The 27,015-nt window shown below is 34.4% G+C and overlaps 4 protein-coding genes across 4 annotated transcripts in view; 3 read left to right on the top strand and 1 right to left on the bottom strand.

Moving 5' to 3' along the window:
- The first annotated feature begins 686 nt into the window (after positions 1–686).
- Positions 687–1,230, top strand: LOC107565746 (fatty acid-binding protein 10-A, liver basic-like). The gene is made up of 2 exons (XM_016251017.1): positions 687–829; positions 1,000–1,230. The coding sequence occupies exons 1-2, from the start codon at positions 706–708 to the stop codon at positions 1,197–1,199; spliced, it is 324 nt and encodes a 107-aa protein (XP_016106503.1). The 5' UTR covers positions 687–705; the 3' UTR covers positions 1,200–1,230.
- Positions 1,231–1,437: 207 nt separating this feature from the next.
- On the top strand, positions 1,438–2,224 carry LOC107565743 (beta,beta-carotene 15,15'-dioxygenase-like). The gene is made up of 4 exons (XM_016251014.1): positions 1,438–1,474; positions 1,532–1,660; positions 1,769–1,898; positions 2,005–2,224. The coding sequence occupies exons 1-4, from the start codon at positions 1,438–1,440 to the stop codon at positions 2,207–2,209; spliced, it is 501 nt and encodes a 166-aa protein (XP_016106500.1). The 3' UTR covers positions 2,210–2,224.
- A 3,193-nt stretch (positions 2,225–5,417) lies between these two features.
- LOC107565756 (fatty acid-binding protein 10-A, liver basic-like) lies at positions 5,418–9,194 on the top strand. The gene is made up of 4 exons (XM_016251025.1): positions 5,418–5,560; positions 5,731–5,903; positions 8,788–8,793; positions 9,147–9,194. The coding sequence occupies exons 1-4, from the start codon at positions 5,437–5,439 to the stop codon at positions 9,177–9,179; spliced, it is 336 nt and encodes a 111-aa protein (XP_016106511.1). The 5' UTR covers positions 5,418–5,436; the 3' UTR covers positions 9,180–9,194.
- Positions 9,195–14,150: 4,956 nt separating this feature from the next.
- Positions 14,151–27,015, bottom strand: part of LOC107565742 (E3 ubiquitin-protein ligase UBR5-like) — a 109,026-nt gene continuing 96,161 nt past the window's right edge. Inside the window, exons 48-50 of the mRNA XM_016251011.1 lie at positions 25,864–25,868; positions 17,215–17,217; positions 14,151–14,223 (exon numbers count right to left, since the gene is read on the bottom strand). Of these exons, the coding sequence (XP_016106497.1) occupies positions 14,151–14,223; positions 17,215–17,217; positions 25,864–25,868 (81 nt within the window). The remainder of the gene's footprint in view (positions 14,224–17,214; positions 17,218–25,863; positions 25,869–27,015) is intronic.

The following is a 27,015-nucleotide window of genomic DNA, read 5'->3' as shown; positions in this document are numbered from 1 at the left end:
AATGAATAAAAACAAAGTCTCTGACTTCACTGAACATCACAGATTTCTAATTCTATTTAAGATTCAATAGATGAATGGATGCAAGTCAAATGCTCTTTTTAAAAGAAAAGATTGGATGCCCTAATCAGCTGCAGAGAGGCACGACCCCACAAATGATGTTAGCGAACTCTGGGTTGTTCAAACAGCAGGGAAACTGCCAGAACGTGAATGATTAAACCCATCGTGAGCAGGGCCGCGCACAGACATTTTGAGGGGCAGTGGCCCAAACCAAAAAACGGGCACTTTAAGGTGCCCAAAGGCACTTTATCTCTAAAGAACCATCTCTTTCTTACCTTTTTATAATCTGAAGAACCTTCTTTCGCCACAAAGAACCTTTTGTGAAACAGAAAGTTTCTTCAGGAGTTAAAGGTTCTTTATGGAACCATTTAGACAAAAAGGTTCTTCTATGGCATCGTGAAGCACCTTTATTTTTAAGAGTGACCGACAGAAATACAAAAACATACTACCATATTACTAAATCAGCGAATCATCCACTGACTGTAATGTGGACTGTAATGCATCTACCTGTTAATGCAACAAACTTTAACGAGGGGGGGTGTTGGTGAGAGGGGCCCCTCAGTCAATGACGGCAGAGGGGCAGTGGCTCTAGCCACCGGGCCACCCCCCTGTGCATGGCCTGATAGTGAATATAAGAACTGGTCTGAGATGAATGTCTCCTCACATTGTGTTGAGCTCTTGCCAGCAGTCAGATCAGCAGCAGACATGGCCTTCAGCGGAACGTGGCAGGTTTACGCACAGGAGAACTACGAGGAGTTTCTGAGAGCCATCTGTGAGTTTCTGTGAAATGATCACGGTTGCATTTCCAAAAGCATTGTATATTTTTATGCATGCAGTGCATTTGGGAAATTAACTGTGAGACATCTGAAGTCATTTCATTTGAATCCCCTGCCATGATTGTAGGTCGCTCACTCACTATCTTTGTGCTTCTGTTCCTTTCAGCTCTGCCAGAAGATGTCATTAAAATGGCCAAGGATGTTAAACCAGTGACTGAAATCCAACAAAACGGCAACGACTTCACCATCACATCCAAAACCCCTGGAAGAACCGTCACAAACTCATTCACCATCGGCAAGGAAGCTGAAATCACTACCATGGACGGCAAGAAGCTCAAGGTAGAATATGTTTGCATCTTTTTATGATGTTGAACTGTTCAAGAAGAACTGATATCGAGTACAGAAGCTTCAAGAATTTTTCTTAATTAAAAAACAAAACAAATCAAAACAAAAAGACTCCATCATCCAAAAAAAAGGATTGTGTGTGTATATATATATATATATATATATATATATATATATATATGGTTCTGGTTAAGTGCTTGTGGAGGAGATCTTTATCCATTTGTTGTCTTTGTGAAGAGTTCTGTGAGCTTAATAGAAGATGGTTTGGACTTTGGACAGAGAAGTGGACATAAGCAGTCAATTATACCCAAATGCTCCACTTAAAATAGTTTAAATGTGTTTTATCTCTGCAGGCTTGATTCCTGAATGGCTGCAGGGCACGCTTATACGCAATGGACCTGGCCTCTTCTCTTTGGGAGAGACGAGATACAACCATTGGTTTGATGGAATGGCACTTTTGCACAGTTTCACAATAAAAAAAGGTATTTACTTTATTGTCATTCAGGCTTTTATGTACGTTTCTACTGTCCTGAGGGTTTTGTTAGTTCAGTGATCCACATGAATATATTGATTTATTGTTTAATTTTCAGGAGAGGTGACGTATAGAAGCAAGTATCTTCAAGGTGACACCTACAACTCCAACATGCAGGCCAACAGAATAGTGGTGTCAGAGATGGGGACCATGGCGTACCCAGACCCATGTAAAAATATATTCTCCAAGTAAGTAACATTACTGTCTGATGCAATTGATTCAGGAAGAAGAAGAAAAAACATAAGCATATTGTTAATTGTGAATAAATTGTGTTCTTTTTAACTCCCTTTTCAGAGTGATAACTTTCCTCAGCCACACCATACCAGACTTCACTGACAACTGCGCCAATAACATAATCAAATATGGAAGTGACTACCATGCTACATCTGAGACCAATTACATTCGTAAAATTGACCCCATGACTTTAGAGACTCAAGAAAAGGTAAAAAAAAAAAAAAAAAAGTTTGTAAAAATATCTAGTTCAGTCAGGAAACTCTAGACGGCATAGACTGATATGTCGTTTGCGTGCAATCTGCTAGCAACCACATAATTTACTACATGGCATAAACTGATTGGTCTCTGCTGATTTTGCAGCCAATTAGATTGCTTGCTCATCATTTACATAGTTTAGTTCAGTGTTTGCTAAAAGCTAGTTCCTCAAAACCCTTCCACCTCCCCCAGCACCACCTTTGTAGATATGCTATGGGATTTATTTATGCCTTTTCATGCAGCAGCAGTATATCTTACATGCTCATAGCAGTGTGTCTGTGTATCTATTGGCAGTAGCAAGTCCATTCAGCAGCAGATTGCATAGCAGGTCTAGTCTGCCAAGACCAAATTCATGTTGTCATATCCATTAACATGCTAAAGCTATTCTGAGAGTTGTCATGATTGAAATATTCTTCATTTTTGATTACATGTTCTCAAATACATAAATCTACTGTTCCAGATTCATACACATTATTATTATTTATGGTTAAGTCTTACTATTTAAATGTTTTTCTGTTCTCATGTCAGATATGTATGTATGTATGTATGTATGTACCAGGAGCACCTTTAAAAAACACAACAAATTCCTTGTGTGTTTGCGCACACCTGGTGAATAAAGCTAATTCTGATTCTGATATAATAACGCTTCCTCCAGTGAAAAAGTGCATCTGCTGTTGTCTCTCACATCAAAATCCAGCCACAGATTTGTTTAGAGCTGTTTAAACGCTGCTTGATCTGTGCAGATTTCTCTCCTGATTCACACCAGAACACTTTTTCACGGGAGGAAGCGTTATTATGGGTTATGGACTTTAGTTTAAAAACGTCTTAATGCTGGATTTGTTTCAGCTTTTGTCTTCTCCAGATGTTAACTAATGGACTGGAGTGGTGTGGATTACTTGTGGATTATTGTGATGTTTTTATCAGCTGTTTGGACTCTCATTCTGACGGCACCCATTCACTGCAGAGCATCCAAGTGATGCAATACTACATTTCTCCAAATCTGATGAAGAAACAAACTCGTCTACATCTCCGATGGCCTGAGGGTGAGGACATTTACAGCTAATTTTCATTTTTGGGTGAACTATTCCTTTATTGGTGCTGTAGACGGCAATGTCCTAAAGGTCAGTGTCCTGAAAGCCTGAAGACTGAGTTGATTTGATTTATGATTTATCTTGTGCTACTTGTGCTAGAATAAAGTGCAAATGAAACCGTTTCCACTCAGTTTTTTTCATTTTTAGCTAAATTTGAGCATCAGGGAATGCAAGTGTGCAGCGAACTTTGATTAAATAGACTGTGAACACACTTTTCAGCTGCATTATAATAGGTTCACGGTCAATTTTTATGCTTGTACATGGATGGATGAGTGTTTTATCTGCTGATATTTCATAATAGAAAGAGTGAGGCCCGTTTCAAATATCATTATGCAACCCGAGGGTAATTCTTTTGAACAGATAGAAAGCAAACTCCACAGTCCACAGGGTCATTCACCCCTCGTGTGTTTAAACAGGATAGTATTTCAATGGGTTTCTTTTGCAAAACATAGCGAGAAAAGGATCTTGACCAGGATTTGGCAACCTTTTTGACATTTGACAAAGTGCCATATTTATTTTTTCTTGTTCGTTTTCCACATCACTCCCAGAATGTAGAATGCTAAACTCTGCATGCAACATGAATAAATCGTGCAAATTGTGTCTCGTGCATTATTTGCATAGGTGTTGTCATGTTTGTTTTTGTTGATAACACAGTACATCTCCTCTTTTAACTTTGTAGTTTTGAGCATCATTTGAGCAATGTCAGATAAAAAATATTAATGCATTATATATATGTGTGTGTGTGTATATATATATATATTATTATTATTATTATTTAGTAGTTTACTTAGTGCAGTTCATTCCTTTTTTAGAGCGTTTGGAAACTCATACATGCACACAAACCCCATCATCCATCCCTTGTGTGTTCATTTATGAATTCATGAAATAGTTTGGTTAATCTGATTATGCATTCAGCTATTAATTAAGTGTTGTGCTTTCAGCAACATTGAACATGTTTAAATCCATCTCACAGAATCACCCACTAAATCAGTTTCATCCAGTAAGATATTTTAATGTTTTTGAAAGACGTCTCTTCTGTTCACCAAGGTTGCATTTATTTGATCAAACATACAGTAAAAAATTGTTAAATATTTTTGCCATTTAAAATAACTGTCTGAGTATCTGTTAAACTTGATTTCTGTGATGCGCAGCTGAATTTTCAGCATCATTCCTCCAGTCTTCAGTCACATGATCTTCAGAAATCATTCTAATATGCTGATTTGCTGCTCAAGAAAAATTTCTGATTATTATCAATGTTGAAAACAGTTGTGCTGCCCGAAATTTTTGTGAAAACTGTGATGCATTTTATTTTTGAAAGATTTTTTGATGAATAGAAAGTTCAACAGAACAGCATTTAGTTGAAATAGAAATCTTTTGTGACATTATAAATTACTTTACTGTAACTTTTGATCAATTTAATGCATCCTTGAGGAATAATAAAAATGAATAAAAACAAAGTCTCTGACTTCACTGAACATCACAGATTTCTAATTCTATTTAAGATTCAATAGATGAATGGATGCAAGTCAAATGCTCTTTTTAAAAGAAAAGATTGGATGCCCTAATCAGCTGCAGAGAGGCACGACCCCACAAATGATGTTAGCGAACTCTGGGTTGTTCAAACAGCAGGGAAACTGCCAGAACGTGAATGATTAAACCCATCGTGAGCAGGGCCGCGCACAGACATTTTGAGGGGCAGTGGCCCAAACCAAAAAACGGGCACTTTAAGGTGCCCAAAGGCACTTTATCTCTAAAGAACCATCTCTTTCTTACCTTTTTATAATCTGAAGAACCTTCTTTCGCCACAAAGAACCTTTTGTGAAACAGAAAGTTTCTTCAGGAGTTAAAGGTTCTTTATGGAACCATTTAGACAAAAAGGTTCTTCTATGGCATCGTGAAGCACCTTTATTTTTAAGAGTGACCGACAGAAATACAAAAACATACTACCATATTACTAAATCAGCGAATCATCCACTGACTGTAATGTGGACTGTAATGCATCTACCTGTTAATGCAACAAACTTTAACGAGGGGGGGTGTTGGTGAGAGGGGCCCCTCAGTCAATGACGGCAGAGGGGCAGTGGCTCTAGCCACCGGGCCACCCCCCTGTGCATGGCCTGATAGTGAATATAAGAACTGGTCTGAGATGAATGTCTCCTCACATTGTGTTGAGCTCTTGCCAGCAGTCAGATCAGCAGCAGACATGGCCTTCAGCGGAACGTGGCAGGTTTACGCACAGGAGAACTACGAGGAGTTTCTGAGAGCCATCTGTGAGTTTCTGTGAAATGATCACGGTTGCATTTCCAAAAGCATTGTATATTTTTATGCATGCAGTGCATTTGGGAAATTAACTGTGAGACATCTGAAGTCATTTCATTTGAATCCCCTGCCATGATTGTAGGTCGCTCACTCACTATCTTTGTGCTTCTGTTCCTTTCAGCTCTGCCAGAAGATGTCATTAAAATGGCCAAGGATGTTAAACCAGTGACTGAAATCCAACAAAACGGCAACGACTTCACCATCACATCCAAAACCCCTGGAAGAACCGTCACAAACTCATTCACCATCGGCAAGGAAGCTGAAATCACTACCATGGACGGCAAGAAGCTCAAGGTAGAATATGTTTGCATCTTTTTATGATGTTGAACTGTTCAAGAAGAGCTGATATCGAGTACAGAAGCTTCAAGAATTTTTCTTAATTAAAAAACAAAACAAAACAAAAAGACTCCATCATCCAAAAAAAAGGATTGTGTATATATATATATATATATATATATAATAAAAATATATTTAATGATATAACAAATAATGCATAAGATATTGAAAAATAATGCAGTCAGACACTATATGGAGTTTATTGTAAATACATTAATAATATTGATAGAATGGTATCATTTGATGTGTGTGTATAATGACAATTAATTATATATGAAGTGATATATATTCATATGTAATCAAAATGTCTAATATAAAATAATGAAAAATAATATATGTCTATATATATATACTGTATATATATATGTGTGTGTTCATATGCAAGCGTAAAGCATCTTTAACACAATTTTTTATATATATATATATATTGTTCATTTTTATATTCTAAATTCTTTATAATATTTTTTAATATTACATGCAAATAAAATTATGAATAATATATGAAATGAAATATGAATAATTATGTATAAATTACATGCTAAATATATGAAGAATTTGGTTCCAAAACACAATAAACGCAATTTAAAAAAAAAAAATTTGAGTTTCTGCCAAAATCAGTATTGTATCTGTATTGAAAAGTCAATTTTTAATTTGACGCAAAATGCGATATCCGCCGAGTTATTCGGTCATGTTTTCTCCTTTTTTTCCCCAAACCGCGACAAACGCCAGTCTCCCTTTTCTGCAGAATGCAATGAATGGAAAATTACAGGCCTCTCTCATCTTTTTAAGTGGGAGAACTTGCACAATTGGTGGCTGACTTAATACTTTTTTTCCCCACTGTATATATATATATATATTGATCATTTTTATATTCTAAATTCTTTATAATATTTTTTAATATTACATGCAAATAAAATTATGAATAATATGTGAATATATGAAATGAAATATGAATAATTATGTATAAATTACATGCTAAATATATGAAGAATTTGGTTCCAAAACACAATAAACGCAATTTTAAAAAAAAATTTTTGAGTTTCCGCCAAAATCAGTATTGTATCTGTATTGAAAAGTCCATTTTTAATTTGACGCAAAATGTGATATCCGCCGATTTATTCGGTCATGTTTTCTCCTTTTTTTCCCAAACCGCGACAAACTGTGAGTGTGTGAGAGAGAGTGTGAGTGTGTGAGAGAGAGTGTGAGTGTGTGAGAGAGAGTGTGAGTGTGTGAGAGAGAGTGTGAGTGTGTGAGAGAGAGTGTGAGTGTGTGAGAGAGAGTGTGAGTGTGTGAGAGAGAGTGTGAGTGTGTGAGAGAGAGTGTGAGCGTGTGAGAGAGAGTGTGAGTGTGTGAGAGAGTGTGTGTGTGTGTGTGTGTGTGTGTGTGTGTGTGTGTGTGTGTGTGTGTGTGTGTGTGTGTGTGAGAGAGTGTGTGTGTGTGTGTGTGTGTGTGTGAGCACACTACAATAATAAAATACATATAAAAAACTTAATTTTATTATTAGGAAAAATGTATTTTCAATTGTAATATATATATATATATTACAATTGAAAATAAATTTTTCCTAATAGTCCAATTAATTTTATAAGTTGTTTATTAATCCTTTTTTTAGTCATTTTTAGTGTTTTTTGTAATTTGTTGTTATCGTATTACCGTTTAATTTATAATAAAATTATTTTTAGGTTTAATTTATTTTGGGAATGTATTTAATTATTTTGTATTAATCTAGAAATGTGATTTTTGGATTTATTTTATTTATTTATGGATTTTTTTTCACATTTAAAATTTATTTTTATTTATTTCCAGTTAGTAATTTTAGTGCTTCTAGTGTTTATTGGTATTTTATCACTTGTTTATTAAGCTTTTATTTTTAGTTATTTTTTAGTGTGTTTATTTTGCTTTTGTCATGAGTATTTATTTAAATATTAATATTTTTGTTTTATTTTTATGATTTTGTTTTCATTTCAGCTTTGGTTTCAATAATTTCCAGTTAGTTATATACAATATATACATTATATTGCTTCTAGTGTTTCTTCATGTATTATAATTTGTTTATTCATGTTTTATTTGAGTTTTCACTTATTTAATTTTTTTAGTAATTTTGTGTGTATTATTTTAAAATATGACTATCTAAGTGTCATTTATTTATTTTTATTTCAACGTAAGGTTTTATTTATATCCAGTTACTAATTTGAATGCTTTAACTTAAACTGAATGGGAATTATGAGTGTTGCCTAGATCCGAAGCATGGGTGAGTCTCTTGGGGATTATGGGTAGTGTAATTCTTCATGAATTTGGGAAGCAAGCATGATTTTTTCCACACTGCCTTGTGGCTTGAGAGCTTCCATCACGTGATTTTCCTCCAAGCACTCTGGGAAAAGCTCTCGGAGAGACGAATGAATGTCCTGTGATTTCATGGTACTTTAGGCCAGAGGATTTGCGTCGTGAGTTTGGTCGTTACGGACCTATAGTAGATGTCTACGTTCCTGTTGACTTCTATTCACGGCGACCAAGAGGATTTGCATACGTACAATATCCTTTGTAGGCAAATGTGTACAATGTGAACTTTTAAAGGGATGTTTCATCCAAAAAAAAATCTGACTTTTCCTTTTGCTGAAGCCAAAAAGAGATATTGAGCCGAATGTCCAAGCTGCTCTTTTCCAGATAATGGAAGTGAATGGGGACTGGAGCTGTAGGTAGTTCCCCCATGTGACTTATTCGCTTTACTCCCATATTTATCCTTCAGAAGACGTGGAATATGGCGCAGACGTCACATAGACTTATTTTTATGGTGCTTTAGTCTTTTTTTTTTAGAGCTCCTCAGCTCCAGTCCCCATTCACTTGCATTGTAATCGGACGGAAACAATTGTGATTTTTTTTTGGGGGTGTAAAGTCTCTTTAAAGCTTGATTGGCCGTGGACGTGTCCGATGTTTGTCTCCTAACCTTATATTTCCTCTGTTGTCTCAGAAAATGTAAAGACATACAGTTCTGGAGACCTTCCCTACAAAGAGTATTTAAAAGGGCCGATGTAGAGTAGATTCAAGACAAAGACAATAAAGAGAGAGTTAAAGCTTGAAGATTCAAAGGGGACCAAAATTGGAGTCAAGGCCTCGTTCTGACCAAAGAAAGAGGAAAAGACTAAAGGTTATTGGGCACAGACATCCCCAAGTCCTTCTCGGAGGCCGTTAAAGACAATAAAGGTCAAGCTGAAGGTCAAAGGTCAAGCATGTTAAAGGTAACCCGTTTTAATGCTGTATCCTACCATTACAGAGCACATGATTTCTGAACGTAATCAAAGGCAGTTTTACAATCCATCATTTCTGTCCCTTTGATTCGCTCCTGTCCACGTCAACGTTTATGGGTTTTTCTTTAACTACAGGAACTTGTTCATGTTAACTTAGTGTTTTTACTGTTAATATTTAGCTTTACATTTTATTTATGTCCAGTTAGTAATTGTAGTGTTTATTAATATTTGATAAATTATTAAACAATTTGTTTATTAAGCTTTTATTTATATATTTTTTGTTTTTGTAATTTAGTTGTGCTTTTGTCATTTTTTATTATTATTTTTTTTTTTAATATTTATATTTAATATAATTTTTTTTTAAATTAGGGCTGCAAAATGATTAATCGCGATTAATCGCATTCAAAATAAGTTTGTTTACATACTATATGTGTGTGTACTGTGTATATATATGTATATATAAATACACACACATACTTGTATATATTAAGGAAAATGTTAGATTTATATATAAAATATATATATGCATACACGTATTATAATTTTTTTTAAATATACATGTGTGTATTTATATATACATAGTAAATATGCACAGCACACACATATAGTATGTGAACATAAACTTTTATTTTGAATGTGATTTGTCGTTTTGCAGCCCTGATAAAAATAATTTGTTAAAAAAAAATTCTTCAATTTTAGCTTTTATATATTTTTAGTTAGTAGTTTTAGTGTTTATTAATATTTTTGTATTGTTTTTAGTAATTTAGTCATTTGTATTTTTTATTTTAGTTATTTAATTTAGTATAAATTTATTTTAAGTTCAGTGTTTCTAGTATTAATATTTTATCAATTAGTAAATAATTATTTAATTTGTTTAAGCTTTTATTTTTATACTTTCAGTTTTAGTATTTTAGTAATTTAGTTGTGCTTTTGTCATTATTATTTAAATATTATTTTAAATTTATTTCTATAAAAAATTGCTTAATGTTTAATGTCAGGCTTTTATTTATTTCTAGTTAGTGTTTTAATATTTTTAATAATTTTAAGAAATTTTGTAGTTCTGACATTTCTATTATTATTTTAATTTTATTTATTTTAGTATTAATTTTTGTTATTTTAGTGCTTCTAGTGTTTATTAATATTTAATACATTCTTTTTTATAATGCTATAAAATATCTTAAATTATTTGTTATAATTTAAGATTTTATTTAGCATATTTCTATAAAACTACACAAAACAAATAATAGCAATTAATAAAATTAATTAATACCCACAAATAATGTTTTCACATCTTTTTTGCATCATTGGATTGGAAATGACAACATTAAAATACTCATTTCATTTTTTTCTTGATTTGTTCACACAAAAGTGCCTGAAGTTGAAGAAACACCCTTAAAAATACACGTAGTTTCTTTCATGATTTGAGAGTAATTTCATCAAACACCTTCCCCCTGTTGCCGTTTATCACAATGAATTCAGATGATCATTTGTGTTTTGCTTTATGACCTGTAATGTTTTCGGTGAATATTGAGATGGTGAGTTCAGTTTCTGTCATATGAGTGTTCATCGCTGTGTGTGTCAGACTGGTAAAAATGCAAAGCCTTAACCGCATCAGCATGTTCGAGGACGTTCGTGACGCGGAGGACGCGCTGCATAACCTGGACAGGAAGTGGATCTGTGGACGGCAGATCGAGATTCAGTTCGCTCAAGGAGACAGGAAGAGTATGACGCTGGTTTTCTGCATGCCAAAAATTTATATAAAGTTTTTGAACTGCAAAAATTTGATTTTTAATATTATTATTTTTAATATTATTTAAAAAAAGAATGAAATCTGGCTAAATTGCATGCATTTGTCTTTGTCGTCTGTGTTGTCACGTGCAGCTCCCGGTCAGATGAAATCCAAAGAGAAGCGCTCTCCTCGCAGCGACTCGCGGTATGATGACTACGAGCGCGACGGCCGGCGCAGACGCTCACGCAGCCGCAGTTACGGCAGAAGCAGATCTCGCAGTCCTTCATACGAACGCCGCGCGCGCAGATCAGGAAGCCCCAGAGAGTGAGAACAAACACATACTGACCTGGGCCCGTATTCACAAAACATCTTAAAGCTAAAAGCAGCTCATAACTCGCCGATTTAGGAGAAAATCTAACACATAATGGGTGTGTCAACTGAAAGAAACTTGCGCTGATTTTAAAATATATCAGTGCCTTTGTTTTGTCTCAAGATGCACACCACTGATGTTTTTTCCTAAGCACGTTTATACAAATTACTTAAATGTCCTAATTGAACTATTGCTTAATCCTGGCTTAGTCTAAGCCCTGTCTGTGAAACCGGGCCTAAAAGAGTATTTCACAAAGCGTTTTAGCTCTAAAACTAGCTCCTAAATCTGTGAAAGGTTAGCAGTAGTGAAGAGGATTGTGTCCAGTCTGGTGGTGTTTTAAGTTTGCATGGCTTCCTGTCAGCCATGATTATTCCACTCTGTTAATTAAAAGGCTGTTTATATGCATGTTCACTAATTGTTTATGTGAAGCACACTTGTAAGAGGCTGACAGTTAGCTGAACATATACTCGTTTAATTAGTGACTCTTAGCCTGCATTTTAAAGTCTTTATTTTAATGTTGCAATTAACATTTTTATTTTTAAACCTTTATTTGAATATGGCAATTTAAAACTCTGCTCTACAATATTTCTATGAATAAATCTCTGACAGAGACTATCAGCCAATCACAGTGTGCAGAGCATGCTGACATCATCCATAGCAACGAGGTCAACCCCGCCCCCTTACTCTGCGCTTAAAGGGATAGTTCACCCAAAAATTCTGTCATTAATTACTCACCCTCATGTCGTTTCAAACCCGTAAGACCTTCGTTCATCTTCAGGAACACAAATTAAGATATTTTTGATGGAATCTGAGAGCTGCATAGACAGCAACACAACTGAAATGTTCCCAAATCCAGAAACACAGCAAGGAGATCGATAAAATAATCCATGTGACATCAGGGGTTCAACCGTAATTTTACGAAGCTACGAGAATACTTTTTGTGCGCAAAAGAAAAAAAAAAAAACTTTATTCAACAATTCGTCTCCTCCGCATCACCCTGGTGCATCAGTATCAGCCGCACGTAAACAACGTATGCTGTTCTGTGAATTGTTGAATAAAGTCGTTTTTTTCTTTTTCTTTTGCGCACAAAAAGTATTCTCGTAGCTTCGTAAAATTACGGTTGAACCCCTGATGTCACATGGATTATTTTACTGATCTCCTTGCTACGTTTCTGGACTTGGGAACATTTCAGTTGTGTTGCGGTCTATGGGAGGGTCAGAGAGCTCTCGGATTCCATCAAAAATATCTTAATTTGTGTTCAGAAGAATCAGATGAACGAAGGTCTTACGGGTTTGAAACGACATGAGGGTGAGTAATTAATGACAGAATTTTCATTTTCGGGTGAACTATCCCTTTAAGTCTAATCTCTATTCCTTAGTAAAAGTTTGTCTCGGCAGCTTTGGGAATAGGTTTGAAGAGAAAACTCTTAGCTAAAACTTTTACTGCCATTTAGGAGAACTCTTAGTAGTAAGGGGAATTGTTTTTGGGGTTTTTTTGCCCAGATTTCAAATCAGTTTAACATACAGACAGAAAAAGTGGATTATATTCAATTAGAATTGTTCAGTAGAAAATCTATATTGTAACGCTTTACAGTAAGGTCATGTGTTGTTGCATTAACATTAACTGATAACGAGCAATACAAAAATAGTTTTTTCCAAAAAAAACATAATTGAACTTATTTTAAACTTCATTTTTATTGCACTGCACAAAGTTATATATTATAATAATTTAAAAAATGGCTGTTAATTCTTATTTTGCTTTGCATTTTCTCTAACATATCCATAAACCACCCTCGTCAAAGTTAAATAGGCTTTTTTATTTATACTTTTTTTCACTTATGAATTTTTAATTTTACAATTCTTTTTTTTTTTTTTCAAAAAAAATGATTAAAAACGTATTTTTTAATCAAATGTTTAACTTTTTTTGAACTGTACAAACTAAAATATATTATATATAATAGGGATGCACGATATTATCAGACCAATATCGGAATATCGATATGAAAAAGTATACCGATATGTCTTGCCGATAAGAGGAATACATTAACTCACATGTGCTCAGGGTGTGCTAGCGATTAGATCACGTCAGCAGTGTGACTCATTCTTGAAGCAAAGTTTTGCCTGAATAGTGATTAGATTCACTGTTTTGGATTGCTGCATTTAAACTGAGAAAGCACGTACAGAATGATGCATTCGGTGTATGATAGAGTAAACAGTAATAGCACGTGCAGCGGCAGCCTCCCCCGGGTCCTAAAGCCCGCTTAGTAAGGAGTTTTAATTCCGTAGGGGGCGCTGTTGGCCTACTTCTAATAAAATGAAAGCAAAATACACAAATAATATTTAGACTGTGTTTCTGATTAAATAAAGCAGTAATTGATGCCATAAAATCATGAGTATGTTTTGATTTAAAGGTCAGAAGTTATAGCTTACATGAACAAAAAAAACCTGACACTTAAATTAAATAATTTTATATATACTGATTTATTCATTAATATGTAATGTTATTTTTTAAACAAATTATAAGCTCTAAAAGATTTACAGAATTTGTACAAATCTTTTGCTTTAGACCATTTACAAATGTTAAATCATAAAATAAAATGTTACCACTGCATCTTTCTCAAAAAAAAAAAAAAATCCAGCGATTGAATACAGTTTTAGTTATTTTCAAATCTTCAATATACTGTCATTATAAAAGAACTCCATTCTTGTTTATTTATTTCTAACAAATAAGTTCTTGTTAAAAACTAACCAAAATTAAAAGTAATTGGCTTATAATTTCTGCACAGGAGAGTTGTTGTTTCTAAACAAAAGGATATATATCGGCTATCGGCCAAAATGAGTTGAAAAATATCGGCACATTGGCTAAAATCCAATATCATCCTTAATATATAATATTAATTTGAGGGGGGGGAAATCACTATCAGTTATTTTACTGCTTAATTCTTTTTACATTTGCATGTTTAACATATCCATAAACCATCCTGATTAAAGTTAGTTTTTTTTTGTTTTTTTTACATTAAAAAAAAAAACTTTCAAAATGTTTTGTTTTACAATTATTATTATTATTATTTAATTATAAATCAAATGTATATATGAAGTTTTAATTTTAAACTTTATAAAACAAACTTATTTTTATTGAACTTCATCCCCACCATCCCCAAAACATTGCTTTTTAAACCACTGTGTTTCTCTTTGCTGATGTATTGCATGTTTCTGAACAGCTCTCGGTCACACGGCAGACACCGGAGGAGCAGAAGTCGGGAGGATGACAGGTAAAATTCACAGTTTAATTGTAAATTAAATAATTTAAAATATAGAGATTTGAGTAATATATAATATATTTTTTTCAAATGGATTATGAAAATTAAATATAAAGATTTTTAGAATTTTTACAGCTCTTTTGCTTTAGACCATCTATTAACGTTAAATCCACAAATAAAATGTTAAGGTTTCAACTGCATCTGTCTCAGAAAAAAAAAAAAGCCCAGCAGAGGTTGATTTTATTAGTTATTTTTAAAGCTTTCAATGTACTCTCATTTTAATAAAGTTTATTACTTCTAACAAACAAGTTTTTGCTCAAAACTAACCAAGATTCAAAATAATTTATTTATCATTTCTGCACAGGAGAGACTTGGTGTTGTTTCAAAACAAAGGAAAATATAAATGTGACTGCAGCACAAAAGCAGTGTTGAGTCGCTGGGGGATATTTGTAGCAATAGCCAACAATACATTGTATGGGTCACAATTATACATTTCTCTTTTATGCCAAAAATCATTAGGATATTAAGTAAAGATCATGTTCCATGAAGATATTTTGTAAATTTCCTACCGTAAATATAGCAAAGCTTAATGTTTGATTAGTAATATGCATTGCTAAGGATTTCATTTAGACAAATTTAAAGGTGATTTTCTCAATATTAAAATTTTGCACTTTCAGATTTTCAAATAGTTGTATCTCGGCCAAATCACAATCACAAAAGTACATTATTTGCATGTGCTTTAAAGCATTGCCGGTTAAACAAATCATTAGGATATTAAGTAAAGATCATGTTCCATGAAGATATTTTGTAAATTTCCTACCGTAAATATAGCAAAGCTTAATGTTTGATTAGTAATATGCATTGCTAAGGATTTCATTTAGACAAATTTAAAGGTGATTTTCTCAATATTAAAATTTTGCACTTTCAGATTTTCAAATAGTTGTATCTCGGCCAAATCACAATCACAAAAGTACATTATTTGCATGTGCTTTAAAGCATTGCCGGTTAAACATTTCATTCACGCACTGGTCTGACGTGCGCCTTTTCTGAGCATGTACACCCGAAGCGCGCGCACTAAAAAGCCTGTCAAACGGCGCCTGATTACTGAACTAAGTTATCTTTAGCGCTAATACTGTCAAAACACACAAGGTTTACATATAGACTCAGTTGGTTATGTCTAAAATGAAAGTAAACAGTTGAGAGAGAAACGGATGCGTGCAGCTCTTAAAGGGACAATAGCTACTAAACATGCAGCCGACTTGTCATTAAAGGAATAGTTCACCCTAAAATAAAATTTCTGTCATCATTTACTCACTCACATGTTGTCCCAAACCTGTATTAGTTTCTTTCTTGTGCTGAACACAAAAGAAGATATTTTGAAGAATGTGGGTAACCAAACAGTTGCTGGTCCACTTTGAATTTGATGGTTTGAAAAAATACTATGGAAGTCACTGTGGACCAGCAACTGTTTGGTTTTCCACGTTCTTTAAAATAGCATTTATGTTCAGCAGAAGAAAGAAACTCATTGACAGACATGACAATAAAATTTTTGGGTGAACTATTCCTTTAACGTTAATACAACAACAAAACACAAAGAGAAAAATCACTCACTACTCTTGACTGAAGAACTTTAAAAAACAGTTGCTTTAATAGGAATCAGTCTATATAGTGTTTTATTTTTATATTTGTTCATTCAAGTTCATTCAAACCTATTGTACCTGAAAATAAAGCACCGTTTGTTTTATTTGTATATTATGTGTAGTTGAAATGTGTATCTTTTGTTCTTATTTTTTAATAACAAAGATAAAATAATGACAAAGATTTTTATCTTCGCCCACTTTGGCCTAAATATCTGCCATTGCTTTTTCTTTTTCTTTTTTTTGTTACCTTGTAAGGCTTTATCTTTATAATAGGGAAATTAGTTTGGCTGTACTGCTCAGACAACTTCGTGATAAAACAAGAATCGTGATAAGATCGTGAATCGTGATATTTCAAAAAAAAAATGTTTTTAAATCGTGAAATATTTTTCCCATATCGCCCACCCCTAGCTCCAACCAAAGTGATTAAAGAAGTCTAGTTTTCATCCTTTTGATGTTTTACAGTGTTATTTTAGTATTATGTCATATGATAAAGTGTTTGTGTATTTTCAGTTTTTTTCATTTTAGTAAGTTTTTTTTTTTTTTTTTTACTTGTAATTTTAATATTTTTAGTTTTTGTAATTTAGTACTTCATCTTAAATTTAAAGGAACAAAACAATAGTAATTTTATGATTAAATTATCTATATTTTAATACTCCCGCACACCACCCCCAGAGCTACCAAATCTGCTCCTGGCGCCACCATCTATAGAACTTAGTGGCGCTGGCGCCACTGCTCTCAAATGTTAGTCTGGAGCCCTGGGTGTGCGATATGACTATTTTTGATTGTGGACAATAAAAATGTCTCAATGATCTGCTTTTGAAGAAATATCGTAGTATCATCCTGCAGCGCATATTCTATCAGTTACAGTTCTGGCGCCTCAGTCTCAATATACTGTACAACACCACATACATTTAGTGTTAACTCAGCGGTAGAGTTACTCTCACAGGACACTGCACTTATTTGCAATCCCAAAAGTACATTATTTGCATGTGCTTTAAAGCATTGCCGGTTAAACATTTCATTCACGCACTGGTCTGACGTGCGCCTTTTCTGAGCATGTACACCCGAAGCGCGCGCACTAAAAAGCCTGTCAAACGGCGCCTGATTACTGAACTAAGTTATCTTTAGCGCTAATACTGTCAAAACACACAAGGTTTACATATAGACTCAGTTGGTTATGTCTAAAATGAAAGTAAACCGTTGAGAGAGAAACGGATGCGTGCAGCTCTTAAAGGGACAATAGCTACTAAACATGCAGCCGACTTGTCATTAAAGGAATAGTTCACCCTAAAATAAAATTTCTGTCATCATTTACTCACTCACATGTTGTCCCAAACCTGTATTAGTTTCTTTCTTGTGCTGAACACAAAAGAAGATATTTTGAAGAATGTGGGTAACCAAACAGTTGCTGGTCCACTTTGAATTTGATGGTTTGAAAAAATACTATGGAAGTCACTGTGGACCAGCAACTGTTTGGTTTTCCACGTTCTTTAAAATAGCATTTATGTTCAGCAGAAGAAAGAAACTCATTGACAGACATGACAGAATAAAATTTTTGGGTGAACTATTCCTTTAACGTTAATACAACAACAAAACACAAAGAGAAAAATCACTCACTACTCTTGACTGAAGAACTTTAAAAAACAGTTGCTTTAATAGGAATCAGTCTATATAGTGTTTTATTTTTATATTTGTTCATTCAAGTTCATTCAAACCTATTGTACCTGAAAATAAAGCACCGTTTGTTTTATTTGTATATTATGTGTAGTTGAAATGTGTATCTTTTGTTCTTATTTTTTAATAACAAAGATAAAATAATGACAAAGATTTTTATCTTCGCCCACTTTGGCCTAAATATCTGCCATTGCTTTTTCTTTTTCTTTTTTTTGTTACCTTGTAAGGCTTTATCTTTATAATAGGGAAATTAGTTTGGCTGTACTGCTCAGACAACTTCGTGATAAAACAAGAATCGTGATAAGATCGTGAATCGTGATAATTTAAAAAAAAAAAAAAAAAAAATCTTGCTAAGATATTTTTTCCATATCGCCCACCGCTAGCATATGGGATATCTATGGAAGCCCGTTTCCACCACTAAATAAAAAAATAACACAAAGTAATTGCGACTTTTTATCTTGCAATTCTGACTTTATAACTCGCGATCGTTATAAAAAAAAAAGTAAGTCAGAACTGTGAGATATAAACTCGCAATTGCGAGAAAAAACTCAGAATTGCGACTATCTCTTTATATATCGCAATTCTGACTTTTAACTCGCAGTTGTGTGTTATAAAGTCAGAGTTGCAAGATATGAACTCGCAATTCTGAGAAAAAGTCAAAATTGTGAAATAAAAAGTCGCAATTGACTTGTTTTATTATTTTTATATTTGTTCATTCAAGTTCATTCAAACCTATTGTACCTGAAAATAAAGCACCGTTTGTTTTATTTGTATATTATGTGTAGTTGAAATGTGTATCTTTTGTTCTTATTTTTTAATAACAAAGATAAAATAATGACAAAGATTTTTATCTTCGCCCACTTTGGCCTAAATATCTGCCATTGCTTTTTCTTTTTCTTTTTTTTTCTTTTTTTTTTTTTTCTTTTCACAGTCAGAACTGTGAGATATAAACTTGCAATTGCGAGAAAAAACTCAGAATTGCGACTATCTCTTTATATATCGCAATTCTGACTTTTAACTCGCAGTTGTGTGTTATAAAGTCAGAGTTGCAAGATATGAACTCGCAATTCTGAGAAAAAGTCAAAATTGTGAAATAAAAAGTCGCAATTGACTTTTTTTATTCCGTGGCGAAAACGGGCTTCCATAGATAATGGTGCAAAAATCGAATATGGTGCATCCCTAGTTTATTGCACTCAGATTAAAATAATGCATTAAGCTCAGCAGCACAGATGATTTTTCACATTGGAAACAATCAGTAAATCAAATGTTATGTGCTCAGACACAGGTCACGTGATCACGGCCGCAGACGCCACCGATCAGCCTCGCGTTCTCCGTCACGCGACTCCAAATACAAGTCCAAGAGCCGGCGCTCTCGCTCCCGGTCCAGATCGGCCAGTCCTCCGGCGGAAGAGCTGCAGGCGCAGACCGGATCCCGTGAGGAAGAGCCCCGCGTCCGCTCGGCCTCCCGCTCGCCGTCCCGCTCGCGCTCCAGATCCTGGGCTGGACGCAAGTCTGGAGGCCGCTAGCCATCGCTCTGCTTTTAAATACTGTATCGTGCAGCTTTTCATCCAATCTTTGTGTTTAATCATGACGGCGCAGCAGCTTCTGCTTGTTCTCGTTCTTATTGGATTCCAAACAAACGATGCAACTTGCTTGAAAGTTGATGTTGTCAAGGCAGTTCGTTCTTTTGTAAGAAGCGTGCTTTGATGCCAGTATAAAGATGGCTTTATTTTTATAGTCAAAGACAAGCAGAACACCAGCCGTTTTATTTCTTTCTTTGTTTGATTGTAGAAAGATGCATGCAGAAACATTGTTAATAATGGGGGGGGACCGGGGGATTTTCCTATGACAGTTTTTGTTTTAAAGATTTGTTTGGCGTTTGCTCGGGAAAGTCGCAGTGTTACGTTTTTTTTTTGTTTTTCTTTTTCCAAGGTTATGTATTTGAAACTCAATTTGTATTTGTCAAGTCTTGATCGTAGCATCTGTTTATATCAAAGACGTAGTATTTTTGTCATTGCAAAATAAACCTGATTTAAACATTGTCCGAGTGATGCTTTATCTTTTCTTTATTGCATCTAACCCAAATCTTCAATGAAAAGCAAATTTTTAGCTGACATGTTTAGCAAAACAGTTTTTATTTTAACTTTGTATAAAAACTACAGAAAATTTATTTAGAAGTATTTGTGGTTTTAGCGATAAACCTTATGTAGCTCCGCCCCTTTTCTGCGCTGTGCTCGTTGTCTAGTTTTCCATTGTAGGCTTTCCACATCATTGTACGAATTTATGAATGAAGTTTTTTTTTATCTTCCCTGTTCCCTAATTTATGATAACCCACTGCGAACATTACAATGCATGTGATAACATTTGTTGATTACAAGATATCCACCGCAAAAATGAAAGTTCAAAGACAAAATTCTAAAGATGCCTGCGCACTTTTTCTCTGATGCACAATGTCTGTTATTACTGCAATAATTGCTGGTCAGGTTAAGTTACATCAGCTTACCTTTTAAACCCATTAAACAGATTTTCCTCCAAAAAAATCACAGAAAAATGACTTTTTTGGTGTAATACTGTTCATAGCATGCCATATAATGCTATGAACAGTTATAGACCAAAAAAAGTCATTTTTTCAGATTTTTGGAGAAAAAATCTTTGATTAAATTTGAAGATGGCTATAGTTGCAATTAATTTGTTAAACTAGTTTATTAGAAGACTACGTTAGTTAACATAAACACTGTTTCTACAGCATTGATTGATCTTTATTTCAACATTTACTAATACTGTGTATTTTAAAATCAAGTTAGATCTGTCATCAATTCAGTGTAATATTAACAATTGTATTTTTATTGAAATACTGTATTTTAAAAAGGTTAATGCTGTAAAAAAAAATACTTATTTGATCATGTTTATTTATGCTTTAATGTTAATCAAGATCTTATTGCAAAGTATTACTAATATTTCAATTAGAAAATAAGAATTTATGGTAATTGTTGTCTCGAGTCAGCTGGTGGCTTCATTTGATAAAATGACACCAGCTTTAAACTAAGTGAAGATTTCGGTTACAGTTTGTTGTGTCCTTTTACAGTGTAATTATACCTTTACGTACTGGGTAATATTAATTACATGTACTTACTATCTGTTTAGGGTTACTTGCATGTAATTATGCATAATTTATTATTATAATAGTAAGTACATGTAACATGTAACACGCACGCAGCTTTAAACTAAGTGAAGATTTCGGTTACAGTTTGTTGTGTCCTTTTACAGTGTAATTATACCTTTAAGTACTGGGTGATATTAATTACATGTACTTACTATCTGTTTAGGGTTACTTGCATGTAATTATGTACATGTAACATGTAACAAGCACACCTTAAAATAGTGTTACCAAGTTTTCTTTGATGCAATTTGCTTGCTCAGCTGACAAAACATCCCAGTCATAAACGACCATCTGTTTTACTCCATAGCTTTTAAAGCAGGATTTAAATGTGCAAAAAATGTTTCAAACACTAGTTAGTAATAATAGTAAACTATGTTGCATGTTTAATTTCACAGATAGCATTTAATTATCATCTTGGTCATACACTGCTACTTTGCATTTTCAATTAAATTTTGCATTGCACTTGGTGGCCTAGTCAAATAATGAATCATATTTCATTGTTCACACTATAAATGTAGTCATTGCATTTTAGTACAGCACATACAAGTGTTCACAAACAGGTCACCTGGATATTCAATACTACTAAAAGTGGTAATGTATACAAGTCTATTTGAAATGGCATATTTTTCTGTAGTAAATAGGTTTTCTATGCACTGTATGTGGAAAGAACTGCTTTAATTTCCTACTTGTGAACTAAATGCACAGTATCTTATGTGACTAAATGACCAGACGGTGTAAAATGCACGTTTTTCCCAGCATAAAGCATTGCTTCTTGTAACGGTTTTTAAATAATACATTTAGTGTGTATTTTGCAAGTATGCCTTTGCTATAAATAATGAAAAGGTGGGACTTTTATTTAAAAAAATTAATTAAAATTCAAAAACAATTAAAATTAAAAGACAGTGGGACATTCCATACACCGTTACAAATGTATACATAGACGTATTGCAAACACTTTACAATAAGGTTTAATTTGTTGACTGTTAACATGAACAACTTCATACAGCACTTGTGTTAAGTTCAACATTTACTAGAACATTAAAATCGAAAATTGTATCTGTTAACATTAAAGGTTAATAAATGCTGTAAAAAAAAAAATATTGCTCGTTAATGCATTAACTACTGTTAACAAATGAGACCTTTTTGCAAAGTGTTAACCAAGTACTCAAAAAGAAGCCGCACAAGACTAGTTTGCATCCAAGTTTATTTTTGAAATTCCCTACTCCCTCTATACAAGAAAAAATGACTTTCCACAAAGGCAGCAGTGAACTCTCAGTGATAGTAATAGTTATGTTTAGGGCAGGGGGAAAATCATAAATCACAGTGTAAGCTTTCATTTTCTTTAAATACTCCTGCTGTCATCTTTGGCTGGGTTTGGCGGACAGTTTACCGTCAGGCCAAAGTCACGGGAAGTTACAGTTCAAGCCAATGGAGCTGCAGGCTTCAACTTTGCAAAAGCCAATGCAGGAATGTTGCATTATACGCGGATAACGGAAATAATAATAAAAAAAGAAATAAAATAAGAACAAGCCGTCCAACGTTTGCAACGCAGACCAAAAAAAAAAAAAATTACTGCCAGGGATGCGACAGCACTTTTTAAATTTCATAAAATTGTATAGACAAAAAAATAAATCTACAAAAATGGTACTAGTAATATTACACAACGATTAAACGGGTTTCGTTCGACTACACAAAACCGAAGTTCTTGGTCTTGATGGCTAGTAAAAGTTTCTGTTTGAGAATCTGTTTGGAAGAGTAAAGTGGCACGTAGAGGCGAGAGATGCAGGTGTTGGCGGTGGGCAGGTGCTGGTCGTCTGGCGGCCGGATGGTGATGGAGGGCATGGGCTGGAATCCTTCTTCACTGGCCGGCAGAGACGGGCTGGATGTCCAGAAGTACACCTGCGGGCGGCACACACCAATGCGTTAACATCTGGCACAGGTTTAAGCAGGGCTGCACGATAAATCGAAATGAAATAGTTATGATTGATGATCAGACCACATTGCTAGAAGAGCCCGGTGCTGCAGATTTGCTTTATTCAACATCAAGAAGATCTGGGCCCGGTTGCATGAAAGTCCTTAAGTAATTTGACTTAGGTATATCCCTGCAGGGGGAAAAATCCCTGAGGTAAGAGATTTCTTTAGGAGCATTGAAACCTTTTGAAACTCCTGTTGACCAATGACGGAAAACTGACCAAATGTGAAAATGAACCCACTGCATTGATAATGCAGTAACACTTTACAATAAGGTTCATTAGTTAACATTAGTTAACATGAACTAAGCATGAACAATATTTCTACAGCATTTATTAATCTTAGTTAATGTTAATTTCAACAGTTACTACTGCATTATTAAAATCAAAGGTTGTGCTTGTTAACATTAGTTAATGCGCTGTGAATTAACATGAACTAACTATGAACAACTGTATTTTCATTAACTAACATTAACAAAGATTAATAAATACTGTAATAAATGTATTTTTCATTGTTTGTTCATGTTAGTTAATACATTAACTAACATTAACTAATGGAACCTTATTGTAAAGTGTTACCGATAATGCATTATAAAAATCTAAACAAGACTAATTATATTTATATTATTTAATTAATGCAATAATTGAGTAATAATAATTGATACAACTCATCTATTTACTTAATTTATGTAAAACCTTTTGTTTTGTGAAAACCTGTAAGTCATGCTTTTTACAGTTTAATATGTTACCCTAGTCATTGCCCTACTGCGCTCATGTGATATTTTATTTGTGCAGGTCTTAAGTCCTACATTTGAGTTTAAAAACCCTGCAGATACTGAATTTAAGATGACTTAAGGGAGCTCTTTTGGTCCCTTAAATGTATTAAGGTGAAATGGTTACTAAGGACTTTGTAGCAACACTAAAGGGAACACTTAAATAATTAAGGGGAATATTTAATGGCAGCCTTAAGTTGACCCTTAGTTTTTTTTCTTGCAACCCAAGTTTCACTAAGGGCTCCCTTAACCTAATAACTAAGGGATTTCTTAGCATAAGGACTTTCATGCAACCAGGCCCCTTCTTTCGGAACATGCTTCACAACTCCTTGTTCAAGCTCTTGTTCTGTCCAGGCTGGACTAATGCAATGCTCTCTTGGCAGGTCTTCCAGCCACTTCTATCAAACCTTTACAATTAATCCAGAACGCGGCAGCAAAATTAATTTTTAACGAGCCAAAAAGAATGCACGTCACACCTCTGTTCATCAATTTGCACTGGCTACCAGTAGCTGCTCGCATAAAATTCAAGGCATTAATGTTTGCCTACAAAACCACCACTGTTGGGGTTGGTGTACATGTTAATAAAGCCTCACACCTTATTAATATCATGCTGGAAGCAAAATCTGATAGGTAGCACTTTTCACTATCGAATTATGCTACCATCTGTTCGTGTACCGGTGCATACCGGCCCACTTCAAGCACTGCTTAGCGGGATCCCTGAGGGGGGAAAATCCCTGAGGTAAAAACTCAGTGCTGAAAACTGATCTGGGAGAGTCAGGTTTTGCCATTGCCCTACTGCGCTCATATGATATTTTATTTGTGCAGGTCTTAAAAAATGTCTGAAATCTTACATTTGAGTTTAAAAATCCTGCAGATACTGAGTTTAAGATGATTTAAGGGAGCTCTTTTGGTCCCTTAAATTTATTAAGGTGAAATGGTTACTAAAGACTTTGTAGCAACAATTAAGGGCAATACTTAATGGCAGCCTTAAGGTTCCTTAAGTTGACCTTTAGTTTTTTTTCTTGCAACCCAAGTTTCACTAAGGGCTCCCTTAACCTAATAACTAAGGGATTTCTTAGCATAAGGACTTTCATGCAACCAGGCCCCTTCTTTCGGAACATGCTTCACAACTCCTTGTTCAAGCTCTTGTTCTGTCCAGGCTGGACTAATGCAATGCTCTCTTGGCAGGTCTTCCAGCCACTTCTATCAAACCTTTACAATTAATCCAGAACGCGGCAGCAAAATTAATTTTTAACGAGCCAAAAAGAATGCACGTCACACCTCTGTTCATCAATTTGCACTGGCTACCAGTAGCTGCTCGCATAAAATTCAAGGCATTAATGTTTGCCTACAAAACCACCACTGGCTCTGCACCCCTTTACCTAAATTCATTACTTCAGACATATGTGCCTCTAGAAGCTTGCGTTCTGCAAGTGAACGTCGCTTTATTGTGCCATCCGAAAGAGGCACAAAATCACTTTCACAGACTTTTAAATGAACGGTTTCCTCCTGGTGGACCCAACTCAGTCCGAGCAGCTGAGTCCTTAGCCATCTTCAAGAATCGGCTAAAAACACATCTCTTCCACCTTTATTTGACCCTCTAACTCTAGCACTCTCTATTCTAATTCTATTCTTAAAAATTATTTTTCTATTCTATCCGTTTTCTTTTTATTTATTATATAATTTTTAAAAAACCTTGCTACGTGTACTGCGTTAAGCTGAGACTTGTTATAGCACTTGCGTATCATTGCTCTTTTGTTGATTCTGATTGCTTCTGGATAAAAACGTCTGCTAAATGACTAAATGTAAATGAAATCATAATCGCGATTAGGCAAAAGCTGCGATATTCATGCTCGCATCTTGTCAGTGAAGCACGGTTCTGTGATCAGTAGTAAATCTCCATCAGAAGGCCAGAGAAACTCCAAATACACCTCACAGAAGAAACCCAGGAAAAGCCTATCGCTGCAGCTGAAAAAACTGAAGATTCAACTGCTTTCATTGATTCAACGTGACTAATAAACACACGACTACGGCAATATATGGTTTATCTGAGTTAGTCTTGTTATAATTTTCATTATAATAAAGTATATAATAATGCAATGCCTTTATCACGGCTTAGAATACTATGAAATATATTACGTGCCTTATTCTGTGTAAGAAGCCATCATCTCACAGAAGGATTTATTTCAAACACTCGGCTGACGTTATGAAGTGAGTTTGGAGTAAAAACATTAAATGTGGTATTTTCACATGCTTTCAGATGGAGCAGCATTTACTTCACAGAGCCGTAGTTCACTGAGAAGCTATGCAAACAGCTGTTATTATTGCGACCGATTTTTTCAATTTCATGAGCGATTATATCGTCTGCGATTTTTCTTGCGTAGCTTGTCAGAGAACTACGGCTCTGTGTAGTAAATGCCGCTCCATCTGAAAGCAGGTGATAGAGATTTACTATTAGGGATGTAACGATTAACCGGTTGAAAATCGATTCAAATATGTGACGATTCAAATCGGTTGAGATGCTAAACAAATCGCGATTCATTTAGGGGTAGAAGTTTATATGAATGTATGTCTGAGGGGAACTTACTGTGTTTAGAAAAGATTAGATGGTATTTTTCTTTTCATCTTGCCTCTGTAAAATGCATATTAAAGTTCATAAGTCATCAAACTTATGAACATAAGTCTTTGATCATAAGTTCATCAAAGCGCTGCTTTGATTACAGCAGAAACCAAGGAAACGCTTTAAGCGCCACCTGCTGGCAGAGAGAGAATCTGCATCTCATACCAAGGAAACGCTTTAAGCGCCGCCTGCTGGCAGAGAGTGAATCTGCATCTCATTCAGTTCGTCTGCTGTGTTTCTCATGCAGATATTTTTATGTATAGTTTCACAAAACTGAAGTCAAACCATTCTGTTTTTGCTTCAAATTTAGAAATCCTCATGTTGCATGTATGCAGCATCTTTGTTTGGATAATGATAATTAAAACAATTATATCATTGTTTGGAAATGATTGCCTCTAATTTTAAATGGAAAGAGCACGGACAAAGCCTTATTTTGTTTATATGAAGAGATTTATTTTATTTGTGTTACTTATTTATTTGATTTGGGGCTTGTTTTAAAATGTTAATTTAGTTTTGTTATTTACATTAACATTATATTTAAATTGAGTCATTTAGCAGACACTTTTGTCCAAAGCGACTTACAAATGAGGACAATAGAAGCAATCAAAACCAACAAAAGAGCAATAATAT

Source organism: Sinocyclocheilus grahami, unplaced genomic scaffold (genome assembly GCF_001515645.1).
Source record: "Sinocyclocheilus grahami isolate Dianchi unplaced genomic scaffold, SAMN03320097.WGS_v1.1 scaffold1024.1, whole genome shotgun sequence".
NCBI lineage: Eukaryota > Metazoa > Chordata > Actinopteri > Cypriniformes > Cyprinidae > Sinocyclocheilus > Sinocyclocheilus grahami.
This window is presented reverse-complemented; position numbering and strand designations above follow the sequence as displayed.

Excerpts from the sequence above, each read along its gene's own strand:
- LOC107565746 (XM_016251017.1), top strand. The coding sequence starts at position 706 with ATGAATGTCTCCTCACATTGTGTTGAGCTCTTGCCAGCAGTCAGATCA. Across the intron at positions 830-999 it reads GGAGTTTCTGAGAGCCATCT|CTCTGCCAGAAGATGTCATT; the intron begins GTGAGTTTCTGT and ends TGTTCCTTTCAG.
- LOC107565743 (XM_016251014.1), top strand. The coding sequence starts at position 1,438 with ATGGTTTGGACTTTGGACAGAGAAGTGGACATAAGCA. Across the intron at positions 1,475-1,531 it reads CAGAGAAGTGGACATAAGCA|GCTTGATTCCTGAATGGCTG; the intron begins GTCAATTATACC and ends TTATCTCTGCAG. Across the intron at positions 1,661-1,768 it reads CAGTTTCACAATAAAAAAAG|GAGAGGTGACGTATAGAAGC; the intron begins GTATTTACTTTA and ends TTTAATTTTCAG.
- LOC107565756 (XM_016251025.1), top strand. The coding sequence starts at position 5,437 with ATGAATGTCTCCTCACATTGTGTTGAGCTCTTGCCAGCAGTCAGATCA. Across the intron at positions 5,561-5,730 it reads GGAGTTTCTGAGAGCCATCT|CTCTGCCAGAAGATGTCATT; the intron begins GTGAGTTTCTGT and ends TGTTCCTTTCAG.